At 53.7% G+C, this 14,137-nt stretch overlaps 4 protein-coding genes across 4 annotated transcripts; 2 read left to right on the top strand and 2 right to left on the bottom strand.

Annotated features, from left to right (window-relative positions):
- Nucleotides 1–291: 291 nt before the first annotated feature.
- On the top strand, nt 292–2,513 carry PpBr36_02391 (uncharacterized protein; the record flags this gene model as incomplete). Its single annotated transcript, XM_029889573.1, has 2 exons — nt 292–1,968; nt 2,055–2,513. The coding sequence occupies 2 exons, from the start codon at nt 292–294 to the stop codon at nt 2,511–2,513; spliced, it is 2,136 nt and encodes a 711-aa protein (XP_029754284.1).
- Nucleotides 2,514–3,391: 878 nt separating this feature from the next.
- Nucleotides 3,392–5,506, bottom strand: PpBr36_02390 (uncharacterized protein; the record flags this gene model as incomplete). Its single annotated transcript, XM_029889572.1, has 1 exon — nt 3,392–5,506. One exon carries the CDS (start codon nt 5,504–5,506, stop codon nt 3,392–3,394), a length of 2,115 nt encoding a protein of 704 aa, XP_029754283.1.
- Nucleotides 5,507–7,021: 1,515 nt separating this feature from the next.
- PpBr36_02389 (uncharacterized protein) lies at nt 7,022–8,455 on the top strand (the record flags this gene model as incomplete). The annotated part of the gene is made up of 1 exon (XM_029889571.1): nt 7,022–8,455. One exon carries the CDS (start codon nt 7,022–7,024, stop codon nt 8,453–8,455), a length of 1,434 nt encoding a protein of 477 aa, XP_029753415.1.
- A 756-nt stretch (nt 8,456–9,211) lies between these two features.
- On the bottom strand, nt 9,212–12,080 carry PpBr36_02388 (uncharacterized protein; the record flags this gene model as incomplete). The annotated part of the gene is made up of 3 exons (XM_029889570.1): nt 9,212–10,188; nt 10,254–11,855; nt 12,038–12,080. The coding sequence occupies 3 exons, from the start codon at nt 12,078–12,080 to the stop codon at nt 9,212–9,214; spliced, it is 2,622 nt and encodes an 873-aa protein (XP_029753416.1).
- Between the last annotated feature and the right edge of the window lie 2,057 nt (nt 12,081–14,137).

The following is a 14,137-nucleotide window of genomic DNA, read 5'->3' as shown; positions in this document are numbered from 1 at the left end:
TGCGCAGCTTCTTCGATAACAGAAAAAGGGGCAAAAATAACAGGAATTTGACGACAACGGGAAACCCGACAATATATCGGGCTGGTGTTCTTCAGGGCTTCAAGTGTCGGAAGTATAGGAGGAACGGGCCCCTACTCCGACTTTCTCAGCCAAGATTGTCGCGAGCGGAGGGTCGATACACAACACCCATTTTTGTAAACATCAATGTCGTGAGTCAATTTCTTTTCTGGTTACTAGAGCTCTTTGAAGAGGTGGATTGTACCGTCTCTCAAACTTCCTACTCTGCTCAACATGCTGATCAAGCCACCCTCACGCAAAACAAGAAGATCTCATCACCCTCCATATCACAACTCTTACGCTCAGCAACCGCGGTATTATTATTCAAATTCGGGCTCAGACGACAGACCATCCGAGGGCTTCGAGGGCTACTCAGATACCGGTAGCGACCTGGATCCATCCGAGTCAGCCTCACAGATCAGTGCCGGCGACTACTACCACCACGGTGGAGGCGGTCCTCGTCTGCAGATCCGTCAACAGGGGCGCCTAGAGAGGCCCGCGAGGGTTCCTTCAGTACCACCACCAGTGATGCGGTCACACAGCGAAGAGTCCGAGGATGCATGGGGTGCCGACAGGGGGGACTACGGAGCAGGGTACGGCGGTGGTTACCGGGCTCCCCCTCAAAACCCCGGTTACTATGGGCGCCCCTCCGGAGGGTCTGGCTACCCTCAAAGTCACGCCGGGGTCGGTGGGGGAGGAGGGTACCAACAAGGGTACGCCGCCGGACCTATGACGCACTACAACTACAACAGCGGCTTCCCCGGATCAAATCCATTCGCCCCACAGGGTTACGGTGCCGGCAGCCCGTACCAGGATTTAGTCCCATTCTCCTACCAAGGTGCCTACGGCGGCCACGCCGCGTATCCTCCGCCCGGGGCCATGTATCCGTACGGGGCGCACCCACCGCCTCCGACCGAGGTGGCCGCGCCGAAAAAGCCGCAGACTCCTGCGCCTGACCCAGAAATGGAAAAACTGAAGAACAAAATCAAGGAGCTCGAGGCCACCAAGGACAAGGAGAAATCGGCGGCTGATGAGGCCAAAAAGACTGAGCTCGAGATCCAAAGGCGCATGCAGGAGCTGCTTGAACAACAAGAAAAGTCCCGGATCGCGATCGAGAAGGCGAGGCAGGAGGCTGAAAAGGCCGCCTTTGAAAAGCTAGAGGCGGAGAGGAAACGTGAAGAAGAACGGAGGCGGGAGCATGAGGAGAATATGAAGCGGATCGAGCGGGAGGCCCGGGAAAAGATCGAGCGGGAAAGGAAGGAGGACGAGGAGAGGAGAGAAGCTCACGCAAGAGCGCTCAAACAAGCCGAACTGGAGGCGAGAGCAAAGATAGAAGCGGACCTGAGAGCAGCGGCTGAGAGGAAAGCAGAGGAGGACAGAAAGGCTGCCGAGGCCGCGGCTGCCCTCAAGGCCAAGATCGAAGCTGCCGAACTGGAAGCGCGCGCCAAAATAGAAGCGGACCTAAGAGCGGCTGCCGAGAAGAAGGCAGAAGATGAAAGGAAGGCCGCTGAGGCCGAGGCGATGTTCAAGGCCAAGCTCGAAGCTGCCGAGGCGGCCGCCAAAGCGAAGCTCGAGGCCGAGATCAAAAAGGCTGCAGAGGACAAGGCAGAGGCGGAGAAGAAGGCGGCCGCCGAGGCCGAATGGCGCAAGAAGCTCGAGGAGGAGGCCAAACTCCAGGCCGAGATCGAGGCGAGGAAGAAGCTCGAGGCTGAGAAGGAGGCCGCCGAAAAGGCGGCAAAGGATGCTGAGGAGAAGCAAAAGATAGAGGACGCGCTCAAGAAGAAATACCAAGAAGAGGGCAAGCTCAAGGCCGAGGCCGAGGAGAAGCAAAAGGAGAAGCCCCCGATCAAGTTCAAGGATGCTGTCGGGCGCAAGTTCAGTTTCCCGTTCCATCTATGCCAAACATGGCAGGTAAGTGATACTAAAACCTGACTACCGAATTACTGCATATACTTTTGTTCGTCGCAATACTAACGCTTCCTGATGTTTGCTTATAGGGAATGGAAGAGCTTATTAAGCAAGCCTTCCTTCATGTTGAGGTCATCGGCCCGCATGTTCAGCAAGGCCACTACGACCTCATCGGCCCAGACGGCGAGATCATCCTCCCAACAGTCTGGGAGAAGGTTATCCAGCCAGACTCGGCCATCACCATGCACATGTGGCCAATGGACCGTCGCCCACAGCCACCGCCGGGCCATCCGATGGCCGGCAGGCCTCCGGGCGTACCAGGCGGCGTGCCACCACCCGGCGCCTTCAGACCGGGAGTCAGGCCCTCGGGGGTGCCGCCACCACCAATGATGCCCGGGGGCCCCAGGCCTGGAGGCGCGCCTCCAAGGCCGGGGCCAACGGTTGTGGAGACAAGGGAGCCAAAGAAGAAGTCTTCGTCCAAGTCGAAGCCCCCAGGAGGCCTTCTGGGTGGTTTTTTCGCGCCACCGAAACCCGTAAAAAAGAAGTAGGTTCTCAATTTCCGAGCTAATATCGCCCTGTTGATCATTGGTTTATGTACTGACCTCGAATCCCCACTATTGTAGGAAGAAGAGCCCTTAAAGCCGACCGCATGGTCCCGAAATATGTGTCTGCTTCTCGGGACACCTCGATATCTCATCTTTGACAAGTCTAAGTCTTAATGTGTTTGATGTAGCGTTAACGTTGTCTGCTATGCGTGTTGATAATTGGGTTTGTTGACGGATTCTTTTGCTTATTTTTTTCTTCTTTTTTCTTTTGAATACTCCTGTGCTGCTGAGCGTAGTTTTCTCTGCTCAATCTCTTTTTNNTTTTTTTCCTTTTGATACCTGGATACATTCTACAATATAACCACATCGTTTACGTTTTCAAAATTGGACGGAGTCAAGTTCTCTACCCCGAGTCGGATCACCTCATATCCACCCACCTGCTATCATTAGGAAGGAGTTTGGTTAGACACTGAGCAACTAATATTCATTGAGAAGTCGGCTGTCGTGTTTATTCGGTTTATTTACAGTCACTGTCCGTCAAATCCATCATGGAACTTTTGGTGTACGCTTATTCCTCTCTGTTGGCTATCAGTCGGAAGTTTTAGTACAAGGGCCCAAGTCTAGATTAGGAGATGCATCTTGGTTGAATCCTTGACAATAACGGTACATTTTTTTTTTTTTTGTACACAAGAGTGAAAGTGAATCTTACCAAAAATCAGAAACCAAAACCAATGAGTAAGAACAAGACACTGTCTCCGAGTTCGGAGCGCCCAACTCAACGCAACCCTGCATAGCGTTATATCATGCAGCGAAAATTTCTTCCAATTCTGGTTGGGAGCTTGGAAGAGAGAAGCCATTTATACCTTATATATCTATACACTTTATAATTCATCATCAAACACCTTCGTTCTCCTAGTCTGCCGCGCCCCTTGATCCCTCTTGGGAGAGCGCATTGTTAAGCTTCGCCGTCTCATCTTGGACGGCCCCGGGGCCATGCCTACCCACTCGCCGGCGGCAGTCCAAGTGCCAGCCTTGGTATAATCCATCGAATCGGTGCCGAAGATGTAGGCGAAGCGAAAGTACTCGTCGTTAGGTTGCGTGGTGGCGTTGCGGCGCCATTCAAAACGGCGGCCGGCATTCGGACCACCAATGTTTGGGTCAGAAGAGACTTCGTCCTCGAAGAAGCCACGGTAGCGCTCAACATCGTTGACGAGCACGCTGATACCATCATAGCCCAGGTCGACAGCTTCGGCGACGGACCAAGAGAACGTTATGCTACTCAGATTCGTCGAGGACGCTGATGCCAGCGAGATGGTCGGAGCTAGGATAGTCGGCAGGTCGGAGAAGAACTGGCCGTCGCCTAGCAGCGAGGCGGCGGTCTGGAGGACGGCGTCGAATCCCCAGCGGGCGGTGCCGTTGATGAAAAGCCCGACGAGGAGTCCCTGGTAGATGAGCGAGGGCCGCGTCTGCATGCTAGTCCCAGGCAGAAGCAGCAGAGCAAGGATGTAGTGATGGATGCGGAGCTGGAGCGGGGTGATGCAAAGGCAGACAAGGATGGCACCGACCAGGAGGCCGTAGATGCGCAGCATGCGCCCAAGGCGACCCTCCTGACGGAAGAACCAGACTTGAGACGCGGCGATGACAACAAGCAGGATAACAATGAAGGCTAGAGCGGCCTTGGCCCCAGGTTGCTGCTCCAGGTCGCGACCGGTAAGGCGGTTGATGGGAATCCACTCAGAGAAGGAATAGTTCTCGAGCGCGCCAAGCCAGCAGGCGCCGAGCCAAAGGATCGTCTTTTCGACTTGAGCCGTGAGGCCGGCGAGGGTGCGGCGGATGCCCATGCGGTCATACATGACCCATGCTACGAATATGGCAGGGAGATACCTGCCGATGATCTTGGAAGCGAGGTCCGCAGTGCCAGCGTTGGCAGGAGGGTCAGAGACCATGCCGACGTGCCAAAAGATTCCGGTGAATACAGGGAAAAAGAATAAAGGTGCCGAGGTCGTGAAAAGGGAGAAAACGGCCGTGAATGCTACCGACATTCCCAACAGTGGCCATCTAAGATCTTCCGAGTCGCAGGCGACGCCACTGAGAAAAGTGTAGGACCTGGGGAATGAGGACTTGAACTCAATGCTGTCGATGCCATTACGGTTGGAAGAGACGAAGTTCCTCTGCTCGCCTATAAGGTTCAAAACTCCACAGCCACCCTTAGTATTAGAGACAATACCGGAATGCATCGCGGCAGCGCAGATATAGGAATCGGCACGGTAGATGGGCCCCAGGTTTGGATCCTTCCCACTCCCGGGCCCTCCAATAACCATGGACCGGTAGATGATCTCCTGGTCACCAACAGCCCTTGGATTCTGAACTCTGTAGCTCGCGCAGTTTGCAGGGCACTTGAACGCCAATGTTTGGTTCGCAAAGGGACGGCAGTAGTTACCATCCAAATCGCAGCCGTTGCCATAGACCCAATACGACGAGCCACACCCCAGGGTTGTCGGCACGCCGAAGTCCTCGATGGCAGTAGCCTGGTTGGCATGCTGCACGACGAGTGCAAAAGCTGTGACCCACAGGGCGATGTATACCACGGCAAGCACGGCCTTGTGCCAGCGACGGGGTGCGACTTTGTTGAGCAGCCAGACTGGGGCGTGTTGCACCTTGGGGAACAGCGGTTTGATGGTGTAGCGCGTTGGGTTCGGCGGTCCGCGCACCCAGGTCGCAACGGCATTGCCTGTGCGACGTACGGGTGCTGGCACCCAATTCCAGCTCCACCGATTCAACCGCCGCCGTGTTCCTGGTACCGGGGTGGGCAGGGTCGATTCTCGATTCCCAGGAAGTATGTCATCGTCGGTGCCGCTAGCGATGTCGGGGTGACGGGAGGAAGCGCTAATAGATGTGGTGGATGTGCTACCACTGGCTGGCGGGTGGCGTCTGCTGGATTCGTGGACGATCTCGGAGGCCGTCTTTGGAGGGGTTGAGGGACGACTTGATGTCATGATGGGCTAGCTGGACCTGGTCTGGCAGGCGCTATCTACATAGGTAGGAGGTAGGTATTCGGAGGAAGGAACCGTTGGGAATTTCTGGAGCCGGGCCGAATCAAACTCCTCCAGGGAGGAGGACGGTAACGAAAGCAACACAATCAGTTGCATGCATGCATGGTATGCTTTAAAAAAAGAGAGAGATGGGAAGACTGTGACTTGATCAATGAATAGCGCAAAACTACGAGACAAGAGGGAGTTTCCGCATCAGAGACGGGAGGATGGAATGGAATACGAGAGTGATAAGCAGCTCTTGGCTAGTAGGCGGGGAACCCCATAGCAGTGGAAACTGATGGAGGGAATGGCGGATGATTGCCCAGAAACGTGCAAAGGCCCAAAGTTTGGATGGATGATGGATGATTAAAACAACATGTCAAACCCCGGCCATGGAAGTCCGATACTGGCGGGGGAAACAAAGGTGATGGATGACAAGAGAAGCAAGATAAGCGGGTGAGATAATCTGCAAGGGCCGCGCAATGCTCATTCTATTCTACAGTACAAGCACAATAAATGCCTGTGCTGTTCTCCAAAAAGAGAAAGGCACACGCAACACCCCCTCCACCTCTGCGACACAAGATGCTCCGACGCTGTGGTATTGCCAAGAAACAAAGGTCCATTCAGAGCTTCAATCCTCCGACGAGATCCATGACCCGAACCTTTCGTCAGGGGCGTTTCGCCGGGTTGGCGCACGTCAATCATTCCTGACTCGTTTAGGGGCTTTATTGGCGTCAAGGTTACTTAATAGCGGGCAGTATCCCTGGGGACGCCTTTTAGCGAGCAGATAACTTTCTCCCACATACAGAAAGAAGTCAATTGCATATGCATAGTGACTAGCCGCACCAAGTACTTGATGGCCGTACAAATCTATTAATTTTGACAGGACATATTTGAAACCACTGCAACGAATAAAACTGACCTCTGACTCCTATATTCTTAAAAAAAAAAAAAAAAAAGTCCTACCGGCTTGGTGCAAAGAAAGGCAAAAAAGCCAACGCGGACCAACCCGGCAGTTTAGATAAAACATGAGTATATCGGTTGCAAACTGTTACTGGGTTAGGAATAAGGCGCAATTACAGGGCGGTAGATTTGAGGAAAATTCGGTTCCGATCTGCATTTTTACTGGGTGGGTCCCTGTCTTGTAAGAACACCCACAGCTAAAAGGGACCTAAGTATTGGTAGCGATTGGCCTGGAATCACCCGCTCAAGCCGCCCACATGTTTCTCACGTGTCTCCCGATTAAGTGACTTGGTTTACTTTTTTTTTTTTATGTGACTAAAATCGCATAGCACCAAACAAACCAGTAACAAACCACACAGCATCATGCTGTCCTGAGGATCAAAACCAAAGATCTAGTGTGGCAGGCTACCTAGGTCACATGTAGCTTCTGAAACCAGAAAGCTACATCACCATTCACTAGCTTTTGGAAATCTGCATCTGCGTCACGCATTCAGTCACCCCGGAGCACCGCTCGCGATGGAACATTCCGAGACAGGAAAAATCCCGGATCCCGACCCCGCCATGGAGCTATTCACACTACTCCGGGCCTCCACACCCGGCGCCGGCGCTCGCCTCGGCCGCCTCTCACTCCCTGGCCGCAACCCTATCGACACCCCAAACTTCTTTTCCGGGACCTCTCGCGGTGTCGTGCCCCACCTGACCCCGGACAACCTCTGTCGCCATCATGACATGGTTCGCGGCGCCTACATGGCCTTTGAGGATTTCATAGAACGAAACCAAAAGGACCCGACCCGCATCGCGCCACTGCTGCAGACGGCAGGCAAGATGAAGACGGCGCGGCCTCCCCTGCACGCCTTCACCGCCCTGCCCGAGCCCATCCCTACCGTGCTCGGCGCCCGCCGCATGCCCCCTGCCGCCTGCAGTCTGGGGAACATGGCTGACTCAGTGTCTGTCTTCACCTCGACGGGGGTGCAGACCCTCACCACGGCTCAGTACGCTGATGCCATTATCAACCTGAAGCCCGACGTCGTCGTGCCCATGGCGGATCTCACCTTTACTGCTGGCACTCCCAGCTCCAAGCGGGCGGTGCGCATGGCCGACCGGACCGAGGACTGGATGATCAGACTCCGGAAACAGCTGGAAGGTGGTGCCAAGTCGACCAAAACCGCCATCTTCGCCCCGACCCTCCCGATTCCGCATCCTATCCAATGGGAGTATCTACGCTGTCTGAACGAGGACATGGCTGACTTCATCAAGGGCTTGGCCGTCTACGACGTCGACATCCTCCCGGAACTGCCCGGCTACGATAACCTCAACCTACTCCCCCGGCTATCCCTGGATCTGCCCAGCACACCGCACCAGATCCTGCGGCAGATCTCCCTAGGCGCAGATGTTATCCTCCTCCCATTTATCAACACCTTCTCCGAAGCCGGTGTCGCCTTCACCTTCACCTTCCCCCCATCATCTACCGAGCAAAACCCATCCACCCTCCTCCCGCTAGGCGTCGACCTATCCTCCCCGACGCACAACACCTCCCTCTCCCCGCTCTCCGACGGCTGCACCTGCCCGGCCTGCGCCACCCACCACCGCGCCTACGTGCACCATCTCCTCTCCGCCCGCGAGATGCTCGCCTGGACCCTGCTGCAGATGCACAACCACCACGTCGTCGCGTCCCTGTTCGCCGCCGCCCGCGCCTCCCTGGCCAAGGGGACGTTTGAGGCTGACGCGGAGCGCTTCGCCGCCGCTTACGAAGCCGACCTCCCCGTCGGCGGCGGCGAGAGGCCCCGCGCCAGGGGCTACAACAACGGCAAAGGCCGCGGGCCCGGAGAAGCCCCTCCGCCGAGACTCAACCGGCCTGCGTGGGGGAAGCTGGGTGAGGTTAATGGCGTCGACGCCGCCGCCACCGCTGCTGCTGTTGCTGCCGTTCCTGCTCCTATGGATTTGGCATGAATTATAGTTCTGCTAGGATTGCCTGGCGTTGTTTCAGAGGCATGGTGTGGCGCTGGATTGAGGGTTATGTTGCTTCTGAGGGTTTGCGGCGCTGAAAAGGACTGAAACAGGATATGTTTCTTCTTTTGGCGCATACCCCTACAATAGAGGTAGATTCGGAAAAAAAAAAAAAAAAAAAAAAAAAAAAAGAGATTGAAAATGAGTCAATAGAAGAGTAAATAGAGGTAGGATGCTGAGTACATCTTTCTCACTGGACTTCCCCGATTGCCCCTAGGGCTTAATACAGGCGAGCATGACTTTTGGAGTCCATCGAAAGATCATAAGAACATTGGTCTACTTATAGCGCTGATTGAATTAGACACACAGTGGATTACAATAAGCTAGGTACATGAGGTCTTTCATAGGTCTTTCGTCTGTTTATGTTTATAAAAAACAGATATAAAAAAGAAAAGAGGACTAGGGCTTCAAAAACTCCGCACGCCTCTCGTCTAAGAACACGAATTAATCCCAACGGATAGAAATGACAAACGCGAATTTGCAGACAGTAGGGGGAAAAAAAGAACTCCAATACCACTTCATCAAAGACTAATATCTCTTCCTCTGTCCATGCGTCATAAAGTAGGAATACAAGTAACAGTAGGGCTCATACACTCACAACTCCTCGCCGAAAACAAGTATCCAGAAAGGTGATAAAATAAATGCAAGTCCACCAAAGGTAGCAAAAACAGAAATCAGTAAAACAAAAAAAGCTCATCATCAGTTATCCATCATTTCCAAAAACCTCGAGTCCCGAACCGGACTCCCGGATTTGCTGGCTCTCAACGTAGGGTCTCTGAGCTTGGGTGGCAGCGACAGCAGCGCCGGTGATGACCCTGTGGCTCCTGCTGTCGGGGTCGGACTGAAGTGGTCCTTGGCTAGCACAAAGTTATCCCCATTACCGGTCCGCGTGCTGCTGCTGCTGACTGACAGGCTGCTCACCATGCTCTGTGATGTGCTGGGTAGGCTGACGACACTGCTGGCCCCGATGACCCTCGGCTGCTGACCTGATATAGTCGAAGAGGCGCCAGTGGCCGTCCGCGCCAGAGTCCCCTGGTCGCCGCCGCCATCCCGACCGGCGAGAGCCACCTCCCTCAGGCTCTCCTCCTTGATGCTTGTCCTTGAGCCATCGCTGGCGGCCCGCTGGTGTTGAGCGGCGAGGGCTGCACCACCGATAAACCCTCCCTTTCTGGCCGACGAGCCGAACGTGCCCTGTTCAACGCTCGACCTCGCTCTTGGTCGGAAGCGGGACTTGAGCCAGTTTTTGACCTTGGCCGACGTCGGAGAACTCTCGTCCACCGGCGACTGCAATTGGGAAGGCAAGGCCGCCGAGGCCGAATGAGGTTCGCGCTCGCGCTCCTTGCCCTTGTCCTTGGGTTTTGATGAAAGCGGCATGCTAGGAAGTCGGAGGTGCAGCGACCGACCCCTATTCGGCTTCTCGTTTTTATCTTCTGCCGGTTGGGGTGTGGATGTTGGATTATCTTTTTGTCCTGCGCTCAAAGAAGTCATATCGGTCGGGTCTTGTGGGTCGTCCTGGTCATTTTGTGTGGCCTTCTTTGATAGGAAGTGATTGTGGCCTTGGCTCTCTTTCGAATCGCGCTTCTGCTCCATTTTGGCCTCCTTCTCGAGTCGTTTCCTCTCTCGCTCCTCCTTCTTGATCTCCTCCTTTCGAGCCTTTTCTTGTTCCTTTTGTTGACCTTGATACCGCAAATATTAGTATCATTGATCTCGATTCTGAGCATCAAGCATGTGCAATACTCACCCTTGATCTTGTCATGAAGCTCCTTGACCTCCCTCTCTCTAGCCCGCTCTAACTCCTCAGCCTCCCGTTTGGCATCTTGCTCTGCCTTGATTGCAGCAAGCCTCTCGCGCTCTTTCTCAGCCTTCTCGTTGATCTCATCCAAGAACGGTTGTACCCTCCGCGCGGCAATCTCATCGATCTCGGACTGGTCCATGTACTTGCCGCCCCCGATGTCGACCTTGCCGGCTGGTGCCATGCGCGTCCCATTGACATTCCGATCGATACCCAGCGCACTACCGCCAGGCGTTGTGGCGACCATGAACTCGGGGTGACTCTTGGCGCGAGCGAGGGCTTGGGCCTTGGCTTCCCACTCACCCTTCATTGAAGGGCTTACCATACCTGTCTCTGCAATCACCTTACGGTCTATGCCCTCTAGCTGTGCACGCACATTACGCCTGGCCGCGGAAAGCAGCGCCTCACGATCACGTTGACGCTTCTCCTCGTCAACTACCCCTAAGTCTTGTTGCTGCCGGGGTAACTTTGTGGCAAGCATCGTTGCTCGCCTTTGTCTTGTAGACGATTCCCAGCCTTTGGTGGCGTCACCATCGCTGGAAGACCGCCGCCTAAGCTTGTTTTTGGGCAAAAATCGCTTGTACGAAGCCGATGACGCGGATGCGCCGTAATAGTCGTGACAGTTGCGTCGTGCCCGGTCGTGCTCTTCTTGGAGTTTAGACAGACGTTCCTGGGCGAGCTTGTACGCCGCCTCCTGAAGGTTGGTGAATTGTGGCGTAGACGCCGCCGATGCGTCTAGGCTGCTGGATTCGCCACCATTCTGCGCTAACTTTGCCGCGGCATCGGCGTCTCGTTGTTGCTGCTGATGCACCTGATTATTGTACATTCGCTTTGCCATCGCGACGGCTGAAGCGTGCAATACATCATTGTGTTTCTGCTCATCCACACTGCTTTGTACAGGTGGGTGCGAAGTAAACATTTGCCGGTTCATGTTCATAAACGAGGGTGAACCTGCCGGGTTGTTTTCCCTGTCGACACCCGTCATGGTAGTCCTCCTATGTGCCATCGTTGCAGCAGTCAAAGCGTTGGTGGTCCTGTTGTCTGTCGATTGCTGTGCCGCGTACTTCGGCCCAGGGCTAGAGACGGCGCGAGGGCGTCCCATCGCGTCTTTGGCAGCCCGCAGCGAGCCGCTTCGAGAAATATCTCGACTTTCAGATAGTTCCACGCCCTTCAGAGATTTTGCCTTGAATGCTTGGTTGGCAGCCGAATTTCCCCAGTTAACAGATGGGTTAGAAGACACAGGTGACACGTCCTGTTTCCTCGCTGCAGCAAGAATAGCCGCCTGGGACCCCGTATCGTTCTTTGCTGGCGACCACTGTTGAACAGGTTTGGAATCTTTCGCGAGCAGTGCGGCTGCGGCAGATGCAGCGGGAGTGCTCCTCTGATTATTTTGACCAGTAACGGGCGTGGCCGGTTTCTGGTTTGCCCAGCCTAAAGAAGCGGCTGCGCTGGCTGCTGCATCATCCTTACGCAGCCCAGATGAAGGAAACGAAGGTAAATCTCGTGGTTCGGCGTACTTCAGTCGTCCCGAGGAAGAGGGAACAGGAGCAACTATCGTGAGCACGCAATATGGTCAGTGAGAACGGATCTCGTGTGGTCTTGTAACAGAATTGGCCATGACCGTGGGTTTGATGCAGGCACAGTACGGCAGCGAGCAAGGCATGAAGCGTAACCGAAACTGTACCGTAGTAAATGAACTCGCAGCAACAGCGAAGCGTAAACAGTTCGCTCACCTTGTGATGGCGGGACCTGCGTCGCCGTCCGCATAGACTGCATGTTGACTTTTGCGTCTGACGCGGAAAAGACAGACAGGGCCACGAGTTTTCTATTCTGTCTACAAGGTTCCGATGTCCGTATTGGGGAGGTAATATTGTCGAGTCGCGTGGCTTGTCTCAAGTATCTGCGGCGCTCGGCAACCGAAAATAAAAGAGATCAGAGGGAAATTTGTCCGATGTTCAACAGGAAGTTGACAAGGAGTATGACCAGCCCATAGGCAATGCAGGGTTATAGAGTTATGAGAGTTGGGTCGGTTTTGTTTGGTCTGCCTTTAGTGCCATGTGTGATCCGTCGCTCAACCCTGAGGATGGATTGGATGGATTGGACTTTTGTGAACAGAGAATGACGAAGGTTGGAGCACGGTTGGCAGCCGACGATAAGGGGTCTGGGCCGACGCTTGAGAGCTGATGCTAACGACGTAGACAAGGCTAAAGAGGCAGATCAAGGCAGCCAAGACAGTCCGGGTCGACCGGGTGTAGACGCGATCAGTAACGGTCGATATGCTAGCTTAGGTATGTATGTGCGATTGCAGCAGAGCACTAAAAGATTCCAATATCGTGATCAAGAGTGAGAAAGGAAAGCGCGGAAAAGAGAAGAAGAAAATAATGAACAAAGTCAGAGAGGGAAGGCTTGCATTCGAATGGAGTTCCGTTCTTTGAATTGAGGAAAAAAGAAGAGGAGGGCCAGGGCGGTTGGACGGATGAGCATCAAAAATCGTATCACATGAGATGGTTAACTAAAGTACGTCTTCTTCATCGTCAAAAATGCCAACCCCTGCCGTATGCCCCCTACCTTACGTAGTAGTTGGAGGCTAGATGCCTTAATCAGTTCAATGGATAATACCACTACACATTACGTTGCGCATACGCATGTGCATTCCGCCTGTGTGCGAGGTGCTGTAAAGAATGGACCCTTCAGCACAAAGGAGGAGGGTTGGGGAAGGCATTACCAGAAGCTCGGCCACACACCGCTAAACCACCTACGTCATAAAACCATTAAACCCCCGGACAGTCGCCGTACGTGGTCTGTGGGGGGACCCCGCTTTACTACAAAGTAACACTGCTCGTTACCGGGCACCGACTGTCACCGTCTGTGGTCCACTTCTTGGTCCCACTCCACCGCAAAAGACCAGGGGACAATCACGTCAATTCAAATCCCAGTAGTCAAGACGGACAAGACGGGTTATGCGAGAAGGCATTGCTGCCGTATCTGCCAGTCAAGCCAGTCAGCAAAGAACCCTGTCCCTTTTCTTCGTGTGTCGCAAGTCTGGTTGCTTTTCGAGAGTATCACGATCAGCCATGGTGGGGAGAGTCTAACTAATATTGACAGCTTTAAGGCCGAAGGCATCCAAATTTGGATGAGGTACAAAGACCTCCTAAGCTTGCAGCCACAATTCGGCACGCGACCAGTACGTCGGTACTCCGACTGCGTTCAAGTTTATGGTTCCTACATGACGGAGGTCGCACAAAAACGATGCGAACCAGTTTTTTACTTCTTTTTTTCCCCTGCGTAACTATCAAATCTATTCTATTCTAAACCATGAAACCCAACTGAAGGTTGTTCCGTGCGTCGTTTTGCGTATTCACACAGAGTGTACAGCAGATAGATGGCGCATGTCACCGCATATGCTTTACTCGATCTGCACAAAAATAGAGCCACGGCATTTCATTCAATATAGAACTTGCTAAAAATACCACCAGCTCGCCTGTCACTTTTGATGACATCCTGTGATACAGCTACACTTACCATTGGTACTAAATTTCCGGGACATTCCAGTGCATTAAAAAAAAAAAAAAAAACGGCACCTGAAGTCCCACCGTCTCCGGCGGCTCTCGCTTCCCTGAATTTAAGTTTTCAGAGTGGTATCATTGATGCGATATCTACCCCAATGCAAGGTGGTACCTTGAAGACGACTGCTAAAAACGTGTCAAGTCGGGCATTAAAACCAGTGCTATACCGTCGCTATGTCCCGAGCACGGGTCGATCTCTCATAATGTCGATTGAGTAATTGACTGATTGATTCGATTGATTGTGCGTTTGGAGTGGGGAAATAGACA

The sequence above is a fragment of the Pyricularia pennisetigena genome, chromosome 3, assembly GCF_004337985.1.
Source record: "Pyricularia pennisetigena strain Br36 chromosome 3, whole genome shotgun sequence".
NCBI classification, from domain to species: Eukaryota; Fungi; Ascomycota; class Sordariomycetes; order Magnaporthales; family Pyriculariaceae; genus Pyricularia; species Pyricularia pennisetigena.
The sequence above is the reverse complement of the archived record's forward strand: the minus strand, read 5'-3'. Positions and strand labels throughout refer to the sequence as shown.